Below are 25649 nucleotides of genomic sequence, written 5' to 3' on the forward strand. Positions count from 1 at the left end.
CTCAACTGCTTCGGCACAAGTGGATCGTCGCGGGCCGCGCAATACGATCCCATATTGTCAAGGTTGTCCGTCCAAAGTTATGTCATTGTTATTGACCTACTCCACTCTTACAGCACCAACCCCCATGTTAAAATTCTACTTCACCATGGTTATAAATTCACACATAATAAGTTTATTGGTTAATATATGTATGTCGGCATATGCAGTGGATAAGCAATAAAAGATTGGCTAATGCATAAGAAATAACTCTACTTGACAATTATTTTTATTAGTGGAGAGTATCGAATTTACCACCCGTAAGATGCGCACATCAGCAAAACGCTGACCATTCACGACTACAAACGTCGCTCAGAGGGCAATTGTAATTGTACATACAATAACAAGGCTGATACTCGGCGCTGAAATATAAATAACAGCCTATAAAAAAACTATTTGGACTGCACGAATATTTATAAATGGAAAGGAACCGGGTTCCGAAAAACTTACCCTCCTTTGAATCCTGTGCGATAAGATCTCGACACTCCGGGTCCTGGGAATATTATATTGAATATATATGTAAATATATGTGCACTAAAAGATTGCTGCTCTTAAAAACACCAATTCACTTAAACACAAATAATATATATATGCCTGGGACACGCGTCATTCGTAACACTGGTGGTGAGACTTGACTTAGCTAAGTGTTTATCAGGATTAGCATTATCGATTCACTTGATTTAAATGTATTTCAATGCATTTTTGAATGCTTCCAATGCTTTTAATTTTCACTTGTGTTTTGGTTGTATTAAGTGCGGCTATTTGCCTTTGGTTATGCATAAATTCACTTTAGCTTAGATTGAGTCGATGGAAACATTTACATTGCACCACCACTTTTTCGAAGTATGCTGTTGGTCACTAAGCCTCTGATCGGGTGACTCCTGCAGCTGAACAATCTTCGGAAGTATGAGGATTTCGAGTACTGCGGCTACAAGCATCCCAGTATGTCGAATGTCGTCCTTGTGGTTGATATTCCCTCCTTCTTTGAGAATAATGGCGGCGATGGTCCGACACGTGAAAATCTTTTGAGCTGTAGGTGTTCAACTCAAGGGCTGCTGGATCCTGGTGGCTGATCCTGAAGGAGAGGACTCCGAGGAGGACTGCCCTGGAAAGGTCGCCTTTCCTTGAAGGCGGCGGCTTCCGTCAGCAAGACACCAGAATGGATTCTCCCCCATTTTCTAATTGTTTAAGGTCTTTTATACCCTAGTAGAGCTTTTACTTATCTGCCAGTTTGAAGCGGATAAACTAGGTGTTCCCTCCTAGGGTTACTATATCTTGGTATCCAATATCTTTGGAGTCAACGGCCGGCTGTTGCACTTTGCCAGCTACCGGGTTATGGTTACCAGTACCGTTCTGGCCACGCGACACCAGTAATTGCCGAACTGCAATTTCTTTTGACATTATTAGCCTAAGTGTGGTTAGTCAAATACACCCCTCCCTCCGACATAAGATTCGTCGTGGAATTTTCTATATAGAGGGCGTACGTAACAGTTCGTTGTAAAATAATGCTCTGATTCTCACTGTGAACGGCAGTATACGTAGTGGGGAAGCGCTCAAGAAAGTGTGCGAATACAACTTCTATCTATAGTTGCAGAATTGAAAATCTGCCATGGTGGACCAATCGTAATCGAAGTGATACACCAATCGCAAGGTTTCGCTTAAAGTAAGAAGATTGCACATAAGACTTTAGAAATCTCTATTTGTTTGGGAGAAAAAGCATAAATGTGTAAAATTTAGAAAACTGGAGCTGCTGGATACGGTGGGGATAAATTTTCTAATTTTCACTAAAAGGAAAAAGAAACGCAGAGTTTCACCGAAAAAACATCTACTAACTCTCGCTTAAAATAGTCCGTAAAATTTGGAAGGGGAACTAACTGGGACGTTTTCAGAACGGAAAAAACCGTATGGGTCATCCGTTCAACGGATGGTGGCTGGTTAATGGATCTCTGTGGGAAGACGGTGGAAATGAGTCAGTCAAATTTAAATAGGAAATTAACCGGGACATTTCCGAAATGGCAAAACCTTATGGACCATCCGTGGAAAGACGCTAGCAGATAGTGTATGGATCGATGTGGAAAGACGCTATAAGGTGGTCTATGCAAATAAAATCAACGAATTCGTAAAGTATAGAATAAATAGGTACAGCTTAGTAATTCACATCGACGAAAACCGCAAGATAAGCATAATACCAAATACGCAGCTAACGCTTTTCAACGCGGTACTCAAATGAGCTATGAAAATACCAGAAAAACTACCATATTCAGCAAGTGAATTTCGATGTGCGCCGATAGCCGCGCCCGTGTTCGGGTAGAAACTGCGTGAATTCCAAAATTTAACAAGGTTTATAGGTTTATAGTCGAGTGCCTCGACTATGAGATACCCGTTACTCAGCTGAAGGGAGCAAAAGGGAAATGGAGGTTATAAGCATCAGAGCGATATTGTAATGCGCTACCTACCTTCTTTTGCAATACATAATATGTGGGCGACATACAGATTTGAGTGTTAAAACCATTTGTGGGCGTTAAAGTGGGCGCAGCTGTAGGTTAATAGATAGGTATTGATAAGACAAATACATTTAAGTTAAAATTTTAAAAATAAAAAGTGTAGGCGTTACAGATTTTTGCGGATTGTGGGAGTTAGAGTAGGCATTCCACCCCGCTGAAACAAACTTGCGCTCCACAAGAAGCCCAGGAATCTGCATGCCGCGTCTGACTTTTCTAGGTTTGATAGTTTTGAGATGTCAGCGTTTATACGGCTCGTATCGACTCGGATAGTGATCCTGATCAAGAGCATATCTACTTTATGGGGTCGGAAACGCTTCTTTCTACCTTTAACATATATTCCGAAGAGTGTAGTATAGCCTTTTACTCTACAAAATGTAAGAAAAACACTAGAACCACTCCAATGGAAGAAAAACAGAAAACCACTCCAATACGCATTCACGAGGTCAGTGCAGATTTAAAAGGACTCCAATATGTTTTCCTTTGTGATACTACAGCAAACGGTGGAGTCCGCAGAGCAGTGGCAGTCCTTAAGGTAATCCAACCGAGAAGCACATAAGGAGCATGACAAGAGGGACTCAACTTCGCTGTGCTCTTAATCGGGCGAACACTGGACTCCATCACCATCAGTAACTTAGCACCCATTCCGGCTCCAACTTGCGCCAGGCTCTTGTGAGAAGAGCTGGCTTTATCGAGTGGTATAAGTTTATTAAGTATAATGAGGTTGAACATAATATTACATATCCAATTGTAACTTAAAGCGCTCTGTACACGTTCTGCTCTAGAGTACGACTCTATCTCGACTAATCTATAATTATCAAGTCTGGTAACAGTACCAACTAGGGACTTTTCACCACTATTCTAGGGCAGAAAATTGTATTCTAAATTGGACGCTGTTCACAGTCGGCCTCTCCTAACAAAATCTCTGCATCCTCGCAGGATTCATCTTCTAAATCGTCATCTTCATCTGGTTCCTCTGGTGGCAGCTCACACCAGCGTTTCATTTTGTCGGACGAATACACCGACTTGTAGTGTCTCTGCTGCCGTTGCGCGTGAGGGATATCTTCAACAAGATATCTGTTTTTCGGCAGGACCTTGTTGATTATGAAAGGACCTTTATGGCGGGGCTCCAATTTGCGGGGTGTGCCCGTGCTGAATGGATCATTCTCGACCAGTACAAGGTCTCCAAGGCTGTAAGCAGTTGGCTTTGCGTGTTTGGCATAGTAGCGATTCTTGGCAGCATCTCGGTGATTGTTGACGGTAGTCGCAGCATTTGCCCTAAGCTTTTCCAATTCCACGTCTGTTAGCATCTTTTGCTCCTGGCCTTGGATGATATTGGTTATGGCTTTCTTCAAGATATCTCTTGGTTCATACCCATATTGGAGGTGAAATGGGTAGCATATAGTTTTACTATTTACCATGGTATTGATGCTCCCCTGGATGGATCGGATGTTGTCATCCCAACGCTTATCGATGTCATTGGAAGGCAACAACATTGACAAGATCATTCAGTTTTTTCGCTCTGCGTGACCATTGGCTCTGGGTGTTCTTACGGCATTTAAGATGTACTTCACATTATTTGATTTGCAGTACTTTTCGAAGTCTTTGGATGTAAGAGCTGTTCCACGATCGGTGACAATGCGGTCTGGCATTCCCAGCTAGCTGGTAACTTCTTGCAGGACATCCAGGACATGTTTGGTTGCTGTACTTTTCACCGCTCGAACAATTGTGAACTTGGTAAATGCATAGACTATCACGAGAATGGCCCCAGGTGGTCCATGTGTATCGTGGAAAATGGGATCGGCTTGATGTCATCGTAGTGGTATTCCTGACGTCCACCTGGTGTTTTATACAACGCACAGCCTACACATGACTTGATGTAGCTTTTGACATAGTTTCGCATTCGAGGAAACCAAAACAGATTTAGAATTCGTGCTATTTGCTTTCCTTTGCTCATATGTCCGGCCTTATCGTGATATTTATGAAGAATATAAAATCTCAACTGCTTCGGCACAAGTGGATCGTCGCGGGCCGCGCAATATGATCCCCTATCGTCAAGGTTGTCCGTCCAAAGTTATGTCATTGTTATTGACCTACTTCACTCTTACAGCACCAACCCCCATGTTAAAATTCTAGTTCACCATGGTTATAAATTCGTTTTCACATAATAAGTTCATTGGTTAATATATGTATGTCGGCATATGCCGTGGATAAGCAATAAAAGATTGGCTAATGCATAAGAAATAACTCTACTTGACAATTATTTTTATTAGTGGAGAATATCGAATTTACGACCCGTAAGGTGCGCACATCAGCAAAACGCTGACCATTCACGACTACAAACGTCGCCAAGAGGGCTCTTCTTATTGTACATACAACAAAAAGGCTGATACTCGGCGCTGAAATATAAATAACAGCCTATAAAAAAACTATTTGGACTGCACGAATATTTATAAATGTATGCTTTAAGAAAGGAACCGGGTTCCGAAAAACTTACCCTCTTTTAAATTCTGTGCGATGAGATCTCGACTCTCTGGATCCTGGGACTTGCAAAATTTTATATTTGATATATATGTAAATATATGTGCACTAAAAGATTACTGCTCTTAAGAACACCAATTCACTTAAACACAAATAATATATATATGCCTGGGACACGCGTCATTCGTAACATTGGTGGTGAGACTCGACTTCGCTAAGTGTTTATCAGGATTAGCATTATCGATTCACTTGATTTAAATGTATTTCAATGCAGTTTTGAACGCTTCCAATGCTTTTAATTTTTACTTGTGGTTTGGTTGTATTAAGTGCGGCTATTTGCCTTTGGTTATGCATAAATTCACTTTAGCTTAGATTGATTCGATGGAAACATTTACATTGCACCACCACTTTTTCGAAGTATGCTGTTGGTCACTAAGCCTCTGATCGGGAGACTCCTGCAGCTGAACAATCTTCGGAAGTATGAGGATTTCGAGTACTGCGGCTACAAGCATCCCAGTATATCGAATGTCGTCCTTGTGGTTGATATTCCCTCCTTCTTTGAGAACCATCGCCGCCATGAAAATCTTTTGAGCTATAGGTGTTCTCCTTAAGGCTGGTAGGCCCTGGTGGCTGATCCTGGAGGATAGGACCCCGGGGAGGACTGCCCTGGAAAGGTCGCCTTTCCTTGGAGCCGGCGGCTTCCGTCAGCAAGACTCCAGAATGGATTCTCCCCGATTTTCTAATTGTTTAAGTCTTTTATACCCTAGTAGAGCTTTTACTTAGCTGCTAGTTTGAAGCGGATAAGCTAGGTGTTCCCACCTAGGGTTACTATATCTCGGTATCCAATATCTTTGGAGTCAACGGCCGTCTGTTGCACTTTGCCAGCTGCCGGGTTATGGTTACCAGTTGGTCGATCGTTGCCGTTGTTCTGGCCACGCGACACCAGTAATTTGCCGAATTGCAATTTAATTTTAGCCTTATTAGCCTAAGTGCTGTTAGTCAAATGCACCCCACTCTCCGATATAAGATTCGTCGTGAAATTTTCGATATGGAGGGCGTACGTAACACCTATAGCAAATTGTTGTTATGCTTTCGAAACGAGGGATCTTGCTTGAACACATGCTCGTCGGTTTGAGCTTTCTTTTTCATATTCATGTCTGCAACAATTTTCTGAATCTTCTCATCCTGCAGCTGTATAGAAAATAGCAAATCCTCTTCGTCGATTAATGTCTTTGCTATCTTCAGAAATGCGGTATCCATCTCTCGAGCGTCCTCAAGTGGAGCCCAACTGAGTGCGTCTACGTGGCTCATCTGTGTTCCTGCTCGATGAACGATGTCTAGTCGAATTCCTGAATACGTAATTACCATCTTGCGATCCGGGGTATCGGTTCTCTCTTCTCCACCGATGTCTTCAGGGCATTACAGTCGGTGATAACTTGTATCTTCTTTCCATAAATGACGGCTAGAGCCTCAAGTTCGTAGCTGTGATAGTTTGGAAGTAGCTCGGCTATAATAATAATCAGATGGTCCTCGTCACGTTGTAGCAAAACTCCGGCTAAACCGACGGCACTGGCATTCGTATTTAGTTTATACTCTGCGTCTAAGCGATAACTGGTAACAACTGGATTAGAGATTAGACCTTTCTTCGACTCGTCGAAGGCGAATGGCGAGTAACAGGAACTTCTCGTCCCACTGGTAGGCAGCAAAAACTTTGTTGACACGATCGATGAACTGGTTGACTGAAATAGCGTTGTCGTCGATGGGATCATACTCGGGCAAGGGGTTGGCAATTTTTTTAATCGAAGCTTGCCTCGCGTTATTGGTTGCCTGTACAGGAATGCTCCTCTCGTTGATCTCGTGGATATCCAAGTCGATTATTGGCTGTTGTTGCTGCTGATGATTTCCTGCCTGTGCAGGTGCTGCGTTTCCCATTTGAACGGTAGCATGTCCTTTAGTTCTTTCATCTCGTTTTGCAATTGAGAAATTGCCGCTGACTGTACTGACATCGCTTCTTCTTCCTGCATGGTGAGCCCCACTGATGCTGGCAGCTCGACGTCCTCCGATTGTTCAAACTCTATGAGTCTCTGAACCAATTCGGCTCTGGTGCCCGAAACTGACACGTTACTCGATCTTAGCAGGAATCTTAACTCGTTGTCCTTAAGATCTGCTATCTTCGGCATTTTGGCAATCCCTGAGATTTTTATGTGACACCAGGTTGGCAGTCCTCTTTGAGAGCGGGACAGCTATATGTACCTCACAAAGTTCAGCACCTGCTTGTTCACTCTACGAATACACACAAACTTCTTGTATGTATGTATATTCTCCGGTTTCTAGAGAATTCTTATTTGCATCGAATTGTGAAATTCACCAATACTAACAACTGTTTTGTGTGCATGTGCTTGGCTTCTCTAGAAACTTCTGCGACCACAGGCTCACTAAGAGTCCTGATCTTACTTCTTTGCTTGAGTCCACGGGTTCACTAAAATTCCCAAACTGTTTTGCTTGAATCCGCCTGCCACGTAGAACTGGAACACATCCGTAATCTGCAATTTCCTTTGTCACATAGGCTCTTAAGAACACATCCCATTGCAAACTTTCCACGCCGACGATTCTCGCTGCTTTTCTTAGAGTTCTTGGTACAACTCCTCCTCTTCACACCTATCCAACCACACTTATCCCACTTCTGAACTGAGAAGGGCTGGCTTTATCGAGTGGTATAGGTTTATTAAGGATAATGGGGTTGAATATAATATTACATTTCCAATTGTAACTTAAAGCGCTCTGTACACGTTCTGCTCTAGAGTACGACTCTATCTCGACTAATCTCTAATTGTCAAGTCTGGTAACACTACCAAAAAGGGACTTATCAACACTATTTAGGGCAGAAAATTATATTCTAAATTAGACGCTGTTCACACTTGTGAGCAGTGCACTGCAGATGGCACGGAGAAGAGTGCGAAGCATCTGCGATACTAGAAATAAGCTTTAAAATACTTATTAAACATAAATAATAAGATTCCTTGAAACATTCCATTTATTATTATTTCTTTGTGTACCAGCGGATTTGTCTTTTTTAATTCGACAGTAAGACCATGCCACATGAATTGTGGATGAACTTTGAAATCGACCGATGATAAAAAAGAATACGATTTTTCGACTTGTGAAACTCTTAGCCGATCTTAGTACTGTTTTTGTGAATGTAAATCAACTGCGAGTTAGCATTGAGAGAGGGAATCAAACGCTGTATTAGACCATACGTTTTTTTCACAATACGATACGATTTTAAGGCTCCCAAATCGACCAGCCCTAATAAACAATTGAATTACCTGTTCAATATACTATCTGGTCGATCTGCTTTGTATAAATAAATACTTTTGTCATTGTTTTGACGTTCTGGCTTTTCGTATTGTGAGGTTTGTTGTCGTAAGAGTGGGTGCAATTGTAATTGATAAATAGGCTGGGAACTGTTGTTGAACAGACTAGGCTAAGAAGCCTATTGATATAACACCAGTCACAACGTGTGGCATTAAAAATTACACAACATCAATATGAAAACCAAGTGGTCAAACTTGCCGTTACATTAAGAGTTTGTGAATTTATTAGCTTCAATGGCACTTAATTAATTGTAAAGTTGGGTTATGCCCGAAAAGTCATGACTAGTTGAACGAAGAGTAATTGAAAACACAAGGATCATTTGAATACTGATTTTATTTAAAAAAAGGCGGGGTTTATATGCATTATTCACAATAAGGAGTCTCTTGAGCGCTTATTAGTTAGAAATACAATTCATTTTATAGGTTTTAAGATGTACATAAGAGCAGAGTAAACACATAAGCGGAATAAGATCTTAGTACTAGTACAAATAACTGGAGCTGCCTGTGGCTTTCTATGTTAGGGATTCAAGTGTAGGCACAAATATATTCCCAGTCGATAAACAGATGGTTAACCTAATACAGAGTTGATTTTAAAGTAATATAAAGTATTATTAATTTTAATGAAAGGATTAAAAATGTTTACTTTATCTTAAGAAAGTTCCAAATTAATTGAAAATGTGTATTCGGATTTTTGAAGTGGTTCTGTAATTAAGAATTGGGTTTTCCAATTTGGTACATGAGATATTATTAATTAAAAGAGCAATAGCTATTAAAAAATTTAAGTTAGACATTTCATAAAACACATGGAAAAGACAAAACGCAACATTAAGTCTTTTGACGGGTAAAAGTATTCGGTCTGGAAATTAAGACTCAGAGCTCTATTTTCTGAATTAGATGTTTTAAGAAATTTAATATAAAGTGTTATCAATGTGGCAAGAAAGGGCATACTAAGAATGATTGTTATGCGTATAAAAGAATAATATATGATATAAATAAGAAAAATAACAAGCACGCACAACTCAACTTGGCTTTGCGTTTATGTTAATTCGTTTTTATAAAAATGTGCCCAAAACTGGCGACCAAACAGTGCAATTTATCTTGGATTCTGGTGCTACCGATTATCTCGTAAATGACGAGAAACTCTTCACGGACTACATCGGTCGCCAATAAAAATTGCTGTCGCCAAGCATGGCGAATTCATTTTTGCGACAAAGCGAGGAATTGTCAGACTGCACAATGGATACCAAATCACGCTCGAGAATGTGCTATATTGTCGGGAAGTTGCAAAAAAATTAATTTCTGTTATGCGATTTGAAGGACGGATCTGTTGTGGCTGAGAATTCAGGTATGTTCAATACACCAATTCTAAAATTTCAAGCATATACATTCAATGTGCAAAAAAATAATGAATATTGGTTATGGCGTGAGAGATTAGGTCACATTAGTAAAGGAAAATTTAATGAAATTAAAAGAAATAATTTATTTGTTGACAATAATCTTATAGAAAACGTTAATCCAGTTGAAAAGATATGCGAAGCATGTTTAAATGGCAAAAAAGCCAAATTGCGTTTTGAAAAACATAAAGAATACATAAGTAGACCTCTATTTGTTATCCATTTTGATGTATGCAGGCCAATAACACCTGTTTTAATTGACGACAAAAATTACTATGTTATTTTTCTGGATCAATATACACATTATTGTGTAACGTATTTAATTAAACATAAATCAGATGTTTTTGCAATGTTTAAGGATTTTGTAGCGAAATGTAAGGCGCATTTCAACCATCAAGTATATTTCTATATATAAATAATGGTAGGGAATATCTATCTAGTGACATCCGTGATTATTGTGTACAGAATGGAATAAGTTACCATCTGAATGTTCCATATTTACCGGCGTGTCAGAAAGAATGATCAGAACGATTACTAAAAAGCTCGTACTATGGTAAATGGTACTAAATTGGATAAAAGCTATTTTGGTAAAGCTGTTCTCACAGCAACCTATTTAATTAACAGAATTCCTACTAGGGCATTTGATGATAGTTTAAAAACTCCATATGAGGCATGGCACAATTGAAAGCCTAATTTAAAATACTTAAAAATATGTGGTTCAACAATGTATGTTCATATTAAGAATAGAAAAATAAAATTTTAGTTGGCTATGAACCAAATGGTTTAAAACTAAGAGACGTAAGTAATGAAAAATTTATTGTCGCAAGAGACGTAATCGTACTGCTTAAGTGCTTAAAGTGGAGTGAAATTCCTAAATGAGAGTAAGGAGGTAAATAACACGAGTATCCTGAATGAGAGTAAGGGGATTGAAAATATTAATACCCTGAATGAGAGTAAGGAGATTGAAAATACGAGTATCCTGAATGAGAGTAAGGAGATTGATCATGTTTGAATCCTGAATGTGATCAAGGATTGTGATAAAATGAATATCCAGAATGCCAGTATGGAGAAAATATTTGACACAAAACATCCCAATGACAGTAATGAGTGTAGTTCTAGAAGAAGTGATAGACTAAAGAACAGAACTCAAATATCATATAAAGAAGATGAAATCAATTCACAAAAATTACAAAAATCACAATAACTATATTTTAAACGCTCATTCAATTTTTAGTGATATTCCAAATTCTTTCGAAGAAATACAAAGTAGGAGTGACAATTCTCTGTAGGAGGCTGCTATTAAAACTGAATTGGACGCTCATGACTTTAATAATACCTGGTCGATTGTTAAGCCTGACAATGTAAATATTGTTGACAGTAAATTTGGAAATCCAATAGAGTACAAAGCTAGATTAGTTGCGCGTGGGCTTACTGACTTTTTACGATCTAACGCAAGCAGCAAGATGCTGGTTTGAGGTATTCGAACAAGCTTTAAAAAAGTGTAAATTTGTAAATTCACCGGTAGATCGATGTATTTATGTTCTTGATAAGGGTGACGTGAAAAAACATATATATACTTCTTTATGTGGATGATTTAGTTATTTCCACATTAGACTTGGAGAAAATGAAATAATTCAAATCATATGTTATGCACACGAAAGAGTACAACTGGGTTTCTATTCAAAATTTTCAACCAAAATCCTTTATGCTGGAATACAAAAAGACAAAATTCAGTAGCTGCTTCATCGACTGAGGCAAATTACATGACCTTGTTCCAAGCAGTAAGAGAAGCCTTGTGGTTGAAATCCCTGTTAGAAAGTGTTTATATCAAATCTGAAAGACCTATTAAAAAAAAATGAAGATAGTCACGGATGTATTGGTATAGCTAGTAATCCCTCATGTCATAAAAGATCTAAACATATTGATATAAAATATCATTTTACGAGAGAACAAATAGAAAATAATGTAATTTGTATCATGTATATTTCCACAGAAAACCAACTTGCTGACATTCTAAAATGGGAGTGGATGATATCTTTTTTTTATGAACTATAACTATTTCATTTTAAGAAGTGATCTGATTGGGTTTTATTTGGTTTTCCCATTCCTTGCAGCGAACGCAGGATCAATGAATTGTACCTTCCCAACAGAAAAGAAAAGAATGAATACAAGCAAGCACAAGCCACATAGATTAAGTTTTAATTATATAATATCCCCATTTAATTTTTAGTATACACCAAAACTAGCATTATAATGTTATCGATCTGTGGTAACACGAAAGCGTGAAACACGCGGTTAATCCTTCTCTTTTTTCTGATCTCGTAAGCTGTAGTTGGTTGTGCTGTGCTGTGCTAAAATAAAATAAACTACATATAATTCAATCCAAAGTACTCTGATTTGTTTAAGTAAAATAAGATTTGGCGTCGCTTGTGAAAAGCTGTGTTTACTCTTGTGCTCCAAGTTTTTGTCTTTTTCAGTGATTTTGTGCGAGCCTAACAATTGCGCTAGTAATTTTAAATAGATCTCCCAGTAAACGGGAACGTGTTAATAGTTATTTTAGCATTTCTATTAGATTTGTTTAATCTCATAGCTTTGTTTGTCATTTACTCCCTCTCAATCTCCCTCGCTCTATTTTATAACTGTAACAACCTCTCTATGCACCCGCTAAATTTCTGGTAGACTTTTTCGGTGCTTTTTTCTGCAACTCTCTCTTTCTCTCTCTAGCTTGATTTACTTTGCATTTGTTCGTGCTGAAAGTTGTTAGTGTCGCACAAGCCACGCTCAGTCGATAGAATATTTTTCTCTCGTGCTCTCTTACGTTTTGATACATTTTCGCGATCTCGCGCTCTTATCTTTTTTTTGTGTTTTGTGACTTTGTAATTTTTGAATTTGATCGGGATTCACCGGCAGAGTTAAAGATTTTATTGATCTTAACTCTGGTCTTATGTGGTCATGTGGTTCCTGCAAGGAAATGGTGGTTGAGATGAGCGGCTTTATGAAGCACACTCGAGGCAGCCTGTTGAATATCTCGGGTGCTTTTAGGCAACTCAATGAGGGGTTCAATACCGTCCTCGCCCAGTTTATTAATAAAAAATTATTAACCGAGTCGCCTAAACGCAAAAAAGCCAGCTTTACCGCCGTTAAAGCTTCTGTACGGGCTTAGTCAAAGTAATCGGTGCCGACCGTTCCTATAGGTACTGTAGGCACCGTTCCTGGATCTCAGCCTAGTGCGGTTCAGACTACTGCTGGGGAGCGTAAGAAACTTTCAGTTGTTCCACAAAGGAAGCAATTATTTGTTTCTAGATTCACCCCAGATACTACATTTGAGGATGTTCTGGAATTTCTACGTGAAAAATTCCCATCCGAAGATATTGCAGTTAAACAATTTCGATTTTCATACGCTCGTAGGATATCGACTTTTAAAATATTTTCTCCGCCTGATGTTTTTAATGTTTTACTTTCTGAAAACTTTTGGCTTAATGATGATTTAGTAATTAAAGATTTTGTTCCAAATAAACCGGGAACAAATAACAGGCCCTCCACTGTGCCAAAAAACTGAAAAGTTTAATGTTGGCCTATCAAAATGTTATGGGATTAAATATGAAGCTACCCAAGCTTTATGCTGACTCCTCTGCATTTACTGAAGATATTTTAGCTTTTATTTTACGGAAACTTGGCTGAAACCAGGGATATCCGACTCTGAAGTTCTGGCTAATAACTTTAATACTTATAGGACCGATTCCCACTCACGTAGGAAGGACGGTGTCCTGATCGCTGTTACCTCTAGCCTAACATCTGGAAGAATTCTCATTCATATACTCAATGAAATTGAATTTCTAAGTGTGAAAATTTCTATGCAATCTTATCTGTTTTTGTTACATGTTCTTATATCCATCTGTCTGCAATAAAATCTTTTTTATCCCTTCTTTCCAACAGAGACCTTTTGATTGTTTTAGGTGACTTTAACCTACCTGATATTTCTTGGTCTCCTCCTACTGACTCATTTGTCGCTATGCCGTTATCCGCCCATGATTTTGTGGATGGCCTTTTAGAAATATCGTTACAGCAAGTAAGCTTTATAAAAAATTCCTTAAGTAGACAATTAGATCTTGTGTTTGTTTCAGACCCGTCTAAAATCACAGTATGTAGAATTGACGCTCTTGTTGTACCTGAAGACCGATATCATCCAACTATGGAACTGACAATTTGCCTCCCCTGCTCCTATACCCTCTCTCCTTTAGTTTCTCCAACTAAAATGAGATGTTTTCGAAAATGTGACTATAATAAACTTAACGATATGATTTCTCATAATTGGACAGACTTGTACAATTGTACAGACATTGAAAGTGCCACTGAACTATTCAACACAGTCGTTTTTTAATGAATGCGTACCTGATGGGATTCTTTCAAACGTAAACAGGCCTCCTTGGTTTACCAATGCTCTTCAAAGGCTTAAAAACCTTAAATCTAACACTTATAGAAAGTGTAAAAAATCGGGTAGACCAGCAGATTTTTTGAAATATGTGGTGGCTTTTAATGTTCTCAACAGTCATTGCTATTCTATGTATCTAAGTCGATGTAAATTTGTATTTTCAAACGATCCGAAACAGTTTTACAATTTTGTTAATGCCAAGCGTAAGTAATCGGCATTGCCTTCATCGGTACGTCTAAACTCAATGGAGGCATCGACGGATTCTGAAATTGCTGATTTATTTGCTTTCCAAACTACTTGTTCAACAGCTTGGTCAAATTCTAACTACCCTAATCCCATTAATAGAGCAAATTGTATTGTTTCCCCTGTAATCACCGAAAGCTCTCTCGTAAGAGATTTAGCAACAACAACGCCAACTTGTTCTCCCGGTCCAGATGGACTTCCTGAATGTGTACTTAAATTTTGTGCGTCAACCATTTGTAAACCGATTCTTAAACTTTTTATTTTGTCTATTTCATCATCAGATTTTCCTTCTTTCTGGAAGGACTTTTTTATTTTTCCACTCCATAAAAAAGGTGCGAGGGCAGATGCACAAAACTATAGAGGTATTTCTAAATTGTCGGCAATTTCTAAAGCATTTGAACGTATTATCACTTCTCATTTGCAACATTTATGTTCCTCGCTTATATCACCATGTCAGCATGGTTTTGTTAAGCGAAGATCGACCACCACCAACCTTCTTGAATTGTCATCTATTGTAAGAATTGGGTTTAAGAAAAAAATGCAGACTGACATTGTATATACAGATTTTAGTAAGGCCTTTGACTCCGTTAACCACTCACTTCTTTTATTTAAATTAGATAAGTTTGGGTTTCCTGGTAATCTATTATCTTGGATTTCATGTTACTTGAATGGTAGGACTCAGAGGGTTATATTCAAGGATGCTGTTTCAAAACTGATCTACGTGACATCTGGAGTGCCTCAGAGTAGTCATTCCCTGAATCATAACACATTCTCGTGTACTATGCTGATGATGTTAAGCTTTGTTTATCTCCCTTGTCCGTCCTATTTTGGAATATTGTTCGTCAGTTTGGAGTCTACAATATCAAGTGCACATTGACCGTATTGAGTCGGTACAAAAAAAATTTCTCTTAATTGCCCTGCGTAGTTTGAACTGGGATTAAGACATAAGGCTACCTTCCTACAAGAGTAGATTACAATTGCTTAATTTACCTACACTTGTAAATCGTAGAACAATGCTTGGTACGATTTTTATACAAAATCTTATAAGAGGTGACATTGATTTTGAAGATTTTTTAAGCCGCCTTACATTCAACGTACCCGTTAGACCAACACGAAATTATTATCCTCTAAATTTGCCACGATGTACATCAAATTTTTGTCTGCACGAGCCCTTTCGCGTTCTATGTAATAACTATAATAAACCTTTTCATTTAATTTGCATTTCAACATCTATCCCGGTATTAAAATTTAATATTTTAACTCATTTGCTTAATTCTTAGTTGTGCCTTTTATTTTCAATTGTGTCCCGTCTCTATTTGTTTTATATATGTATCTTCCTCGCGAACTCGCATTTTTTGCCCAAATTGATAAAAGGGCCCCACGTGTAACAAGCACCTGCTTGGTGTCGTTGGGCCATTTGTTTGTACTGTTCGTAGTGCATCAACGTCCATATATAAAAAAAAACTTGAAATTCCAACAAGAGATGTCCAAGTAGTCAGCGTTAATAACTGGTTCTTGTTTACATTTTAATGTTTCCATGATGTCATCCATGTTTACAATTTTTGTATTAAAAACGTCAATTTTTGCTAGTGTGATTGTGTCAATTAAATTTTGCAGATCAAATGTTAATAATCGTAAGCGATGTTTTCCCAGTTGTTAATCTTGATCAATAAAAAATTTTTTTAAATCATCAAAAAGAGATTCTATTTCTTTTAACAATTTGGAAATTATAATAAATTGCCTATTATTATTTTTAAATAATTCATTGATTTTATGCTGAACTTTAATAAAAATATTATGATCCGGAGTTCCAGATAAACCATTTCCACACAGTGCCTAACTGATTTACTTCCTTTTTAATCTAGTCGATATTAATTGTGATAATACTAATTCAATTAATTCTATTGTAATAATTATCCCGCTCCGCCAATGAAGAATATAGGTTCATCGTTTTAATTGTTCTCATTCTTTATTTAATTTTTGTCCGAGCTCGAAGGAGGTTCTTATTGATCCCCAATTTGCTTAGGATGATGGCTTCCTTAGTGCTGAGTTTGTCAGCGTATTCGGCCCATAAGCCTTCATCAATATACGAAGCTTCTAAGAGCTTTAGTAGGTTAACAATTTCTGTGGTGAATTTTTCTGCAGTTTTACCTTTTTAGTTTGTTTTTGCCACTTTGGCTTTAACTACGTCGGATGTTTCTCCGACTATAGTATCTTCCAGTTTTTTAATTATGGCTTCTATTATTGTTTCGTTCCCTTCTGGCTCGTGACTCTCGGGGCTCTGTCGCGCTGCTCCGGGACTTCTCTCCCTTCTGACTAGATACTCTCTGGGTTCTGTTGCGCCGCTCCGGGACTACTCTCGTGGTTCTTTCGCTCCGCTTTGGGACTTCTCTCCCTTCTGGCTGATCGCGCCAGGACCTGCTCAACTCCACTTGGCGCACTGGGCTCACGCCGGGATACGTCCGCGTATTGCTTACCCCCGAGCTCATGATTTCAAGTCGCCGGCTTTCACTGGTATAAGTCTGGTAGACCCTCCAGGCGTAACGCCAGCCTCCCTAGACCTCAGCCACCTGTGTCTCAGTTCGGAGATTCCTAGTAATCCCAATCCCGAACGTCTAGACGTGACAATCTTGCTCCTTGTAGGCTCCCACGGCGCTGCTTCCGACGACTCGCCCTGGTGTGGCTCCCTCGTAGTTTGCTTCGTTGTTGTTCGTTCGACTGCTTGTCTTAACTCTCGACTGATTGATTTCCACTCACTGACTGCTCTCGACTGAATGATCGCTCTCGACTCACTGATCCCGCTGCCTGCGCCCTGCGGGTTTATATAGGGCCTCTGGGAACCGTAATTTCCTTTTTGCACACGGCCCGCCGAAACTCTCCACCCCGGGTCCAAAGTCCATGGCTCCTGTTTGACCCTCTTGTCCTTCCCGCACTGCTTCCCGCCGACCTCCAGCCTGATGCTGCCGACCCGTTGATTCTGGTGACGCATGTGGCATGCTTGTGTGCCGCACCGCTACCGAGATGTGGCACCTTCTTTCTCGGTCCAAAGTTCACGGCCGCGTCCAAAATCCGGCGGCGTCCCGTTACTCCTTTTTGCACACGGCACTCTCGCTCTGCCCGCCAAGTCTCCGCTCTCTTTTTCTCCATTCTTGCTCTGCAAAACTCTCTTGCTCTCCAAACTCCCACGTTCTCCAAGCTCTCACTTTCTCCAAACTCTCACGTTCTCCAACTCTCACGTTCTTCGACCTCGATCTCGAAACTCTCTCGTTCTCCAATCGCTCTTCGCCGCTCCGCCACTACGCGAATCCGCCGCGTACCTGGCGGCCATCTGCTGCTGGGATTTGTGTGGAGTTATTCAACTCCTTACAACATATTTTTAAAATTATTGTTGGCGCTTTATATATTTTATATTTTGTAAAGCTCATAAGCCTGGCTTTTATTTATGGAAACATATATGCCTTGTACAAAATAAATGCGCTCATTATAAAGACAATGAGTGATAATAAAATGTTCGTTAGATCTGTATTTATTCTTTTGGATTCGATTTCATTTATAACGTTTGCTGTGGAGTCCACTTCTTTTACGTCTTGATTGGCAAGATGTGGCCGGTGCTGGCTGCACAGGCTGGACTTCCTCGATGCTCTTCTATGTTGGGGCACTGGTGCTGGCTGCACAGGAGTACTGGCAATGGGGAGAGCACAGTGGTCCCTCGCAGTCGTTTGGGCACTTTTTCATTAATTTGGGTATTGCCTTATTCTGCGGCGGAGCTAATTTGAGATTAGTTTTAGCGAGACTTTTAATTGCAGAGTAGGTGGATGTGTGTGTGGCTGTTGTTTGACTTTTTTCACATAATAAATTTGTTATATGTTCAAGTTAGGCATGTAGTTTTAGCGAATTGTTCCAGTCTAATTTACTTCCGCTACTTAGTAGCTTTAGTAATTCAGCCCTTCTGGCTTTTAATCTTTTTACCATACCACTGCGTTTAGCACACATCACACTCTACTCACTGCGATTTTTATTTTTCGTTGTCTGCTGCTATAATTTTTGTGTTTCCGTCCTTCTTCTGGATTTTTCTCTTGCGGTCCTTCGATGTCCTCGATGTTCTTTAAGTTTACATCCTGAGTCCTTTCTCGGTCGCCATGTAATAATTATCCCGCTTCGCCAATGAAGAAGGTATGTTCATCGTTTTAATTGTTCTAATTCTTTATTTAATTTTTGTTCATTCAAATGTATTGATGTTTTCGGAGCAGCCGTTGTTGCCGCTCCGAGCTCGAAGGAGGTTCTTATTGATCCCCAATTTGCTTAGGAGCTAAAAGGTCTAAGTCTCGTAGCGGCGCTGCCAACAGCGGCAGCGGAGAGACGGCCTACGTATTCTTAAGTATATAGCTATGCTCACTTAGTCTGGTATATGCACATACATGAGGTCCAATTATGCTGGCACTTGCACTTTCAGCCTGCGGGCCAAGGCACAACGAGCGGTTCTTATTTCGGGCACTTAGGTTGATAACCGAGACTCTGAATAGTATAAACACTGCGACAAAGTGTTACAGTGCATGCCCCTCTTAGTACTCTTGGTACAGTGGGTGGTCGATACATATATTTTATATGTGTGCGTTCTACACTATGTCATACTAAATTAAAGATACTCGTGACTTGTATAGTCAATTATTTCTGATGTTGTCAATAAAATCAGTTGTAGTATGAGCACCTGATAAAACATTTTCTCAAAAAGGTAAAAAAGTAACATTTCTAACATCTTGTGTATTTTTTTAAAATTTGAGTAATATTTTCGTGCTCTATTTTATATATTTTTCGGTATAGAAATTCAGATTCAGAGCTCTATTTTCTGAATTGAATGTTATAAGAGTAATTGACCAAAATATTCCTGATGAGGTTAACAATTCGTGGAAAAGGGCAGAGCGTTGTTTAAAATCACTTTGATAGACTCATTTCTAAATTTTGCGACAAACGACGCCGTCTATGAACGAGAGAGTCTCGCGTCGCAGTTAGCTGTTAGAAAACGGTTGCTTTCCTTAAAGTTGCAGAGTGAGACAACACTTTTGTGCCATTTCAACATTTTCTACGAATTAATTAGTGAGGAGCGCAAATCGACGAAAAGGACGAAGTTTCCCACTTGCTATTAACCTTGCCATCGTCATATGACGGGGCAATAACTGCAATCGAGACCCTAGCTGAGGAAAACTTTACTCTAGCTTTTGTAAGGAACAGATTGCTTGATCACGAGATAAAAATTAAAAACGATAATAGTGATACAAGTAGCCAAGTTCTGAAAGCAACTGTATATAATAACAACAGCTATAAAAATAAATTATTTAAAAATAATAATTCAGTTCTCAAGCCATTTAAGGAAAATGGAAAATTTAATATCAAGTGTCATCAGTGTGGCAAGAAAGGTCATATTAAGAATGATTGTGATCGTATAAAAGATCGTATAAAAGAATAATAATTGATAAAAATAAAGAAAATAACAAGCACGCACAAATAGCAACAACTCAAACCGGCTTCGCGTTTATGTTAATTCGTTTTGATAAAAATGTGCCCAAAACTGGATTCCGGTGCTCATCTCGTAAATGACGAGAAACTCTTCAAGGACTACATCGGTCGCCAATAAAAATTGCTGTCGCCAAGCATGGCGAATTCATTTTTGCAACAAATCGAGGAAATGTCAGACTCCACAATGGATACCAAATCACGCTCGAGAATGTGCTATATTGTCGGGAAGTTGCAGGAAACTTAATTTCTGTTATGCGATTTGAAGGACGGATCTGTTGTGGCTGAGAATTCAGGTATGTTCAATACACCAGTTCTAAAATTTCAAGCATATACATTAAATGTGAAAAAAATAATGAATATTGGTTATGACGTGAGAGATTAAGTCACATTAGTAAAGGAAAATTTAATGAAATTAAAAGAAATAATTTGTTTGTTGACAATAATCTTATAGAAAACGTTAATCCAGTTGAAAATATATGTGAAGCATGTTTAAATGGCAAAAAAGCCAAATTGCGTTTTGAAGAACATAAAAATAAATAATAAATAATTAGACCTCTACTTGTTATCCATTTTGATGTATGCGGGCCAATAACACCTCTTTCAATTGACGACAAAAATTACTATGTTATTTTTCTGGATCAATATACACATTATTGTGTAACGTATTTATGTTTAATTATATTAAACATAAATCAGATGTTTTTGCAATGTTTAAGGATTTTGTAGCGAAATGTGAGGCGCATTTCAACTATAAACTTGTAAATTTATATATATAGATAATGGTAGGGAATATCTATCTAGTGACATGCGTGATTATCGTGTACAGAATGGGATAAGTTACCATCTGACTGTTCCATATATACCAGCGTGTCAGAAAGGATGATCAGAACGATTACTAAAAAGCTCGTACTATGGTAAATGGTGCTAAATTGGATAAAAGCTATTGTGGTAAAGCTGTTCTCACAGCAACCTATTTAATTAACAGAATTCCTACTAGGGCATTTGATGATAGTTTAAAAACTCCATATGAGGCATGGCACAATAGAAAGCCTAATTTAAAATACTTAAAAATATGTGGTTCAACAATGTATGTTCATATTAAGAATAGAAAAATAAAATTTTAGTTGGCTATGAACCAAATGGTTTAAAACTAAGAGACGTAAGTAATGAAAAATTTATTGTCGCAAGAGACGTAATCGTACATGAAACAAACATGATCAATTTAAGAGCTGTTTAAAGTGGAGTGAAATTCCTAAATGAGAGTAAGGAGGTTAATAATACGAGTATCCTGAATGAGAGTAAGGGGATTGAAAATAAGAATAACCTGAATGAGAGTAAGGAGATTGAAAATACGAGTATCCTGAATGAGAGTAAGGAGATTGATCATGTTTGAATCCTGAATGTGATGAAGGATTGTGATAAAATGAATATCCAGAATGCCAGTATAGAGAAAATATTTGACACAAAACATCCCAATGACAGTAATGAGTGTAGTTCTAGAAGAATTGATAGACTAAAGAACAGAACTCAAATATCATATAAAGAAGATGAAATCAATTCACAAAAATTACAAAAATCACAACAACTATATTTTAAGCGCTCATTCAATTTTTAGTGATATTCCAAATTCTTTCGAAGAAATACAAAGTAGGAGTGACAATTTTCTGTAGGAGGCTGCTATTAAAACTGAATTAGACGCTCATGACTTTAATACCTGGTCGATTGTTAAGCCGCCTGACAATGTAAATATTGTTGACAGTAAATTTGGAAATCCAATAGAGTACAAAGCTAGATTAGTTGCGCGTGGGCTTACTGAGAAATATCTTATAGATTATGAAGAAACATTTGCTTCATTTTTGAATAGCAAGTTTTCGTTTCACATTATTCATTTCAGTCCAATTTGATTTGAAGGTACATACTTCACATGGATGTAAAAAGTGATTTTCTAAATGATACACTAAAAAAAGAAATCTATATGAGTGTGCCCCAAGGTGTATTATGTAGTGCTAATAGTGTATGTAAATAAAACTTTTTACGGTCTTACCCAAGCAGCAAGATGCTGGATTGAGGTATTTGAACAAGCTTTAAAAGAATGTAAATTTGTAAATTCACCGGTAGTTCGATGTATTTATGTTCTTGATAAGGGTGACGTGAAAAAACATATATATACTTCTTTATGTAGATGATTTAGTTATTTCCACATTAGACTTAAAAATGTTTCAAATCATATTTAATGGACAAGTTCAGAATGACTAACTTGGAAGAAATACGATATTTTATTGGAATGAAAATAGAAATTGATGATATTAAAATACTTTTAAGCCAAACTGCTTATATTAGAAAGATTTTGAATAAGTTCAAGATGAGTGAAATGTAAAGGATTGTTGCATTATTTCTCTGACTGTTTCTTTGACAGCCAACTAATTTTAATTCTAAATTCTTAAGAATAAAAAGAATTATATTCCCAAAATTATAGGATATGTCAAAATACACCGAAGCTATAATTTGTTTCATATTATTTTCCCACCCATTTTCAGATCTTTCCAATGATAGGATAGGAGATTATATGTTAAAGAACACCAAAGATATAATTTCTTATTTTATTTTCCCACCAACTTTCGGATCGTTCCAATCGTTGGTCAACTTTAATTCTAAATTCAGAACTTATTAAAAAAATGGTATTTCCAAGGGTAGGAGGTTATATATTAAAAAACGCCAAAGTTATAATTTTTCGTATTAGTTTTCACCAATTTTCCGATTGTTCGTATGGCAGCTATATGATATTGTTGTCCGATTGTGAAAAAATTTAATTCGAAATTCAGAACTAATTAAAAAATGTTAGGAGGTTATATGCTAAAAAATACCAAAAATAATCTTTTTTTTTAATTTTCCCCGATAGTTACTATGGAAGCTATAAGATATAGTTGTCCGATCCGGCTGGTTCCCACTTATATGTTACCTGGAATAGGAAGAAGACTTTTTGGAAAGTTTTAACTCGATTACTTGAAAACTGGCTAGATCGACTCACCTAGTGATACATTCTTTATGGGGTCGGAAACGTCTCTTTCACTGCGTTGCAAACTTCTGAATAAAATCATTATAATTCTGCAAGGGTGTAAATATCTAATAAGAATTTCTTCTTGTCAAATTACGGTTGCAAGTAATCAACAAAATGCTTTTCATACTGAACAGAACAGCTCAGCTTTAGCTCCTTCAGTTAACGGTCGTGTTATTGTCTTGCACTCCGTATGTTTGTATTTAAATTTCTTACATTTATATAGCTTTTTATGTCCCTAACAACATCCGTGTGCTGTTTAAATTAACAAAATTAGATTGCACGCCCAGTCACTGTGCAGTGTTTATTGTTATAGTGATGGTAGTGCGAATGGATTTGTTGCACGGTTTGGCTGAAAGACATTTCGAAGGTGTAAAGCAAAAGTACAAGCTCTGTCTTTGTTGCTTCTGGCCCAGCTGCCTGAAGAGTCTCTTATGGGAATTTAGATTTTTAGTGAGAGAGTTTTCCTTGTTGGCAGGGCAGGGTTCGGAGCCGTGGCAGTATCCACAAGCTACACATACTGACCTGAAGGTACGGTTGTTGATAATATATCAAAATATCAATATATCGATATTTTTTCTAAAAATTATATATTTATATCGTGATATTTTTTGCCCAAATATCGGAATATCGATTAAAAAGTTTGATAATTTTGTCTTCGGTCACTCTGAATTCTGAATTTTTAAAAATCAAAGCGCAAACAAACGAGAAAATGAGTGTGAAATCCAACTAATTCATTGAGAAAAACGGGACAGCAAAGTGCAAACTTTGCAACAAAGGAGTAAAAACCAGCGGCAATACCATGTTACCATTCCGAGCTCAAGTCGCTCCTTCCTCACAATCACAGCTCACTTCCTTTATCAAGAGTCACTGAACTCAATATGTCTGAAATCTACAAGGATGGAGCATGTTAGTTTGAATATAAATATTTGTATTTTATATGTGTTTTGCGGTCCATTGTTTTTCGTGTTTGTCTTCTGCTCTGTCGATACGTGTCTTGTGTCTTATTTTTTTTTTAGCAATAATTAAGTAAAACATATTTTCCACATTCAATTTAGTCTCATACCAGTGAATATATAGCCTCATTGTTGAAAGAAGCTTGCTCAGAGTTTCAAATAGAGCGAGCCAAGTGGACTACCCTCACTACCGACAGTGCAGAAAATATGAAATGCGCTGCCAAACTTTTTCTGGGGCCTAGCAAACATGTGCCGTGCTTCGCGCACTCCATAAACTTGGTAGTAGATGATACTATTAAAGAGATTTATTTATTTACCAACATTTTGGATAAAATAAAAAGAATTGTCATGCATTTTAAGCACAGTACGTCTATGATGGACCAACTGCGAAAGGCTCAAGCCGATGAGAGTACTCCGAAAGGAAAAATAAGAACATTGGTTCAAATCGTAGACACCCGCTGGAATTCATATGTAGACATGGTGGAGTCCTTCTTAGGCTTAGCCACCAAAGTAGCAGTGATATTAATTCAAAGATCAGAACGAGTTAAGGGACTACCCGAAATGCTCAATGCCTTAGAGCTCAGCCATTTAAACAAGCCACTGAGCAGATTAGCGGTGAACAGTACGTCACCGTAAGCATGGTGATTCCACTTATTTCGCTACTGGAAAACAACATTAAAGAATTAAATATGGAAACAGACGTGGGAAAGCGAACCAAGGAGGCTCTTTTAAGGAATTCAGAAAAGAGGTTCCAGTCGTTAAAAAAAATTTTAGTGAAATCGTCATTTTAAGACTCTAGGTTCAAAAAAATGTATTTGACACCGCTTTCTGTAAGGGAGGCCATTCTCACATAACCATTGAAACCGATATATTTACCCAAGAAAAAAGGGTAGGTCATAAAATTACAAATTTTTATAATGTAATAACTATTTAACTCGTAAAATTAAAAATTTTAATATTATAACATTTAAAATTTTGCTAAAATAAGAAAAACAATTGCTAAATATTTAAATTCTTACAGATTTCTGATGACGAACAAATAAATAACTTCAAGGACTTTAAGAGCTTCCATAACAAGTCCATCGCAAATGACAGTGACGAATCGGAGAACAAGGAGCTAAAACTTTATTTTAGCTTGCCCAAAGCTGCGTGGGAAAGCAATCCCCTGGAAATATGGAAATCGCACAAAGCGACTATGCCGGGCCTGTACAAGCTGGCCATGAAGTATTTAATCACCCCGGGAAGTTCGGTGCCCTCAGAGCGGCTGGCGTCCGCCATTAAATGTGTGGTGTGTGACTCAAGGAGCAGGATGACGGACGCACACATTACCCAAAGAGTATTCCTAAAATCCCTAAAAACGGCAAACTGGTCTTAAGAACTATTTAATAATACTGTTATTTTTAAAAAAGAAACATATTGTCTTTTTATTGGGGGCGATAAATTTGTTTATTTAACACGAAAAATATCGGAAATATCGATATTATCGATGTTTTTATATGATTTTTAAATATTATCATTTTTTTTTAATAAAAAAAATTTCATCGATACGATATTTTTTAAAATTTTCGACAACCCTACCTGAAGGGGTAGTAAGACTTGGTGTGTCCGTATTCCTGGCAATTTGTGCATCGCACTGGCCCGTTCTGTTTGTGCGGCCCTTCTA

General features: G+C 37.9%; 1 protein-coding gene across 3 annotated transcripts; it reads left to right on the forward strand.

Annotated features, from left to right (window-relative positions):
- The first annotated feature begins 19324 nt into the window (after nt 1-19324).
- Nucleotides 19325-25388, forward strand: LOC127011727 (uncharacterized). 3 transcript variants are annotated; one of them, XR_007764996.1, is made up of 4 exons: nt 22859-23561; nt 23726-23939; nt 24089-24875; nt 25008-25388. XR_007764996.1 is itself a non-coding variant. In XM_050889791.1 (3 exons), the coding sequence occupies exons 2-3, from the start codon at nt 23931-23933 to the stop codon at nt 25359-25361; spliced, it is 363 nt and encodes a 120-aa protein (XP_050745748.1). In that variant the 5' UTR covers nt 23410-23561; nt 23726-23930; the 3' UTR covers nt 25362-25388. The 3 variants fall into 3 exon arrangements, 1 of the variants encoding a protein (XP_050745748.1); XM_050889791.1 differs by lacking the exon at nt 24089-24875 and having other exon boundaries at nt 23410-23561; XR_007764997.1 differs by lacking the exons at nt 22859-23561; nt 23726-23939; nt 24089-24875 and adding an exon at nt 19325-20268.
- Nucleotides 25389-25649: the final 261 nt, after the last annotated feature.

The sequence above is a fragment of the Drosophila biarmipes genome, unplaced genomic scaffold, assembly GCF_025231255.1.
Source record: "Drosophila biarmipes strain raj3 unplaced genomic scaffold, RU_DBia_V1.1 ptg000007l, whole genome shotgun sequence".
Classification (NCBI taxonomy): Eukaryota; Metazoa; Arthropoda; class Insecta; order Diptera; family Drosophilidae; genus Drosophila; species Drosophila biarmipes.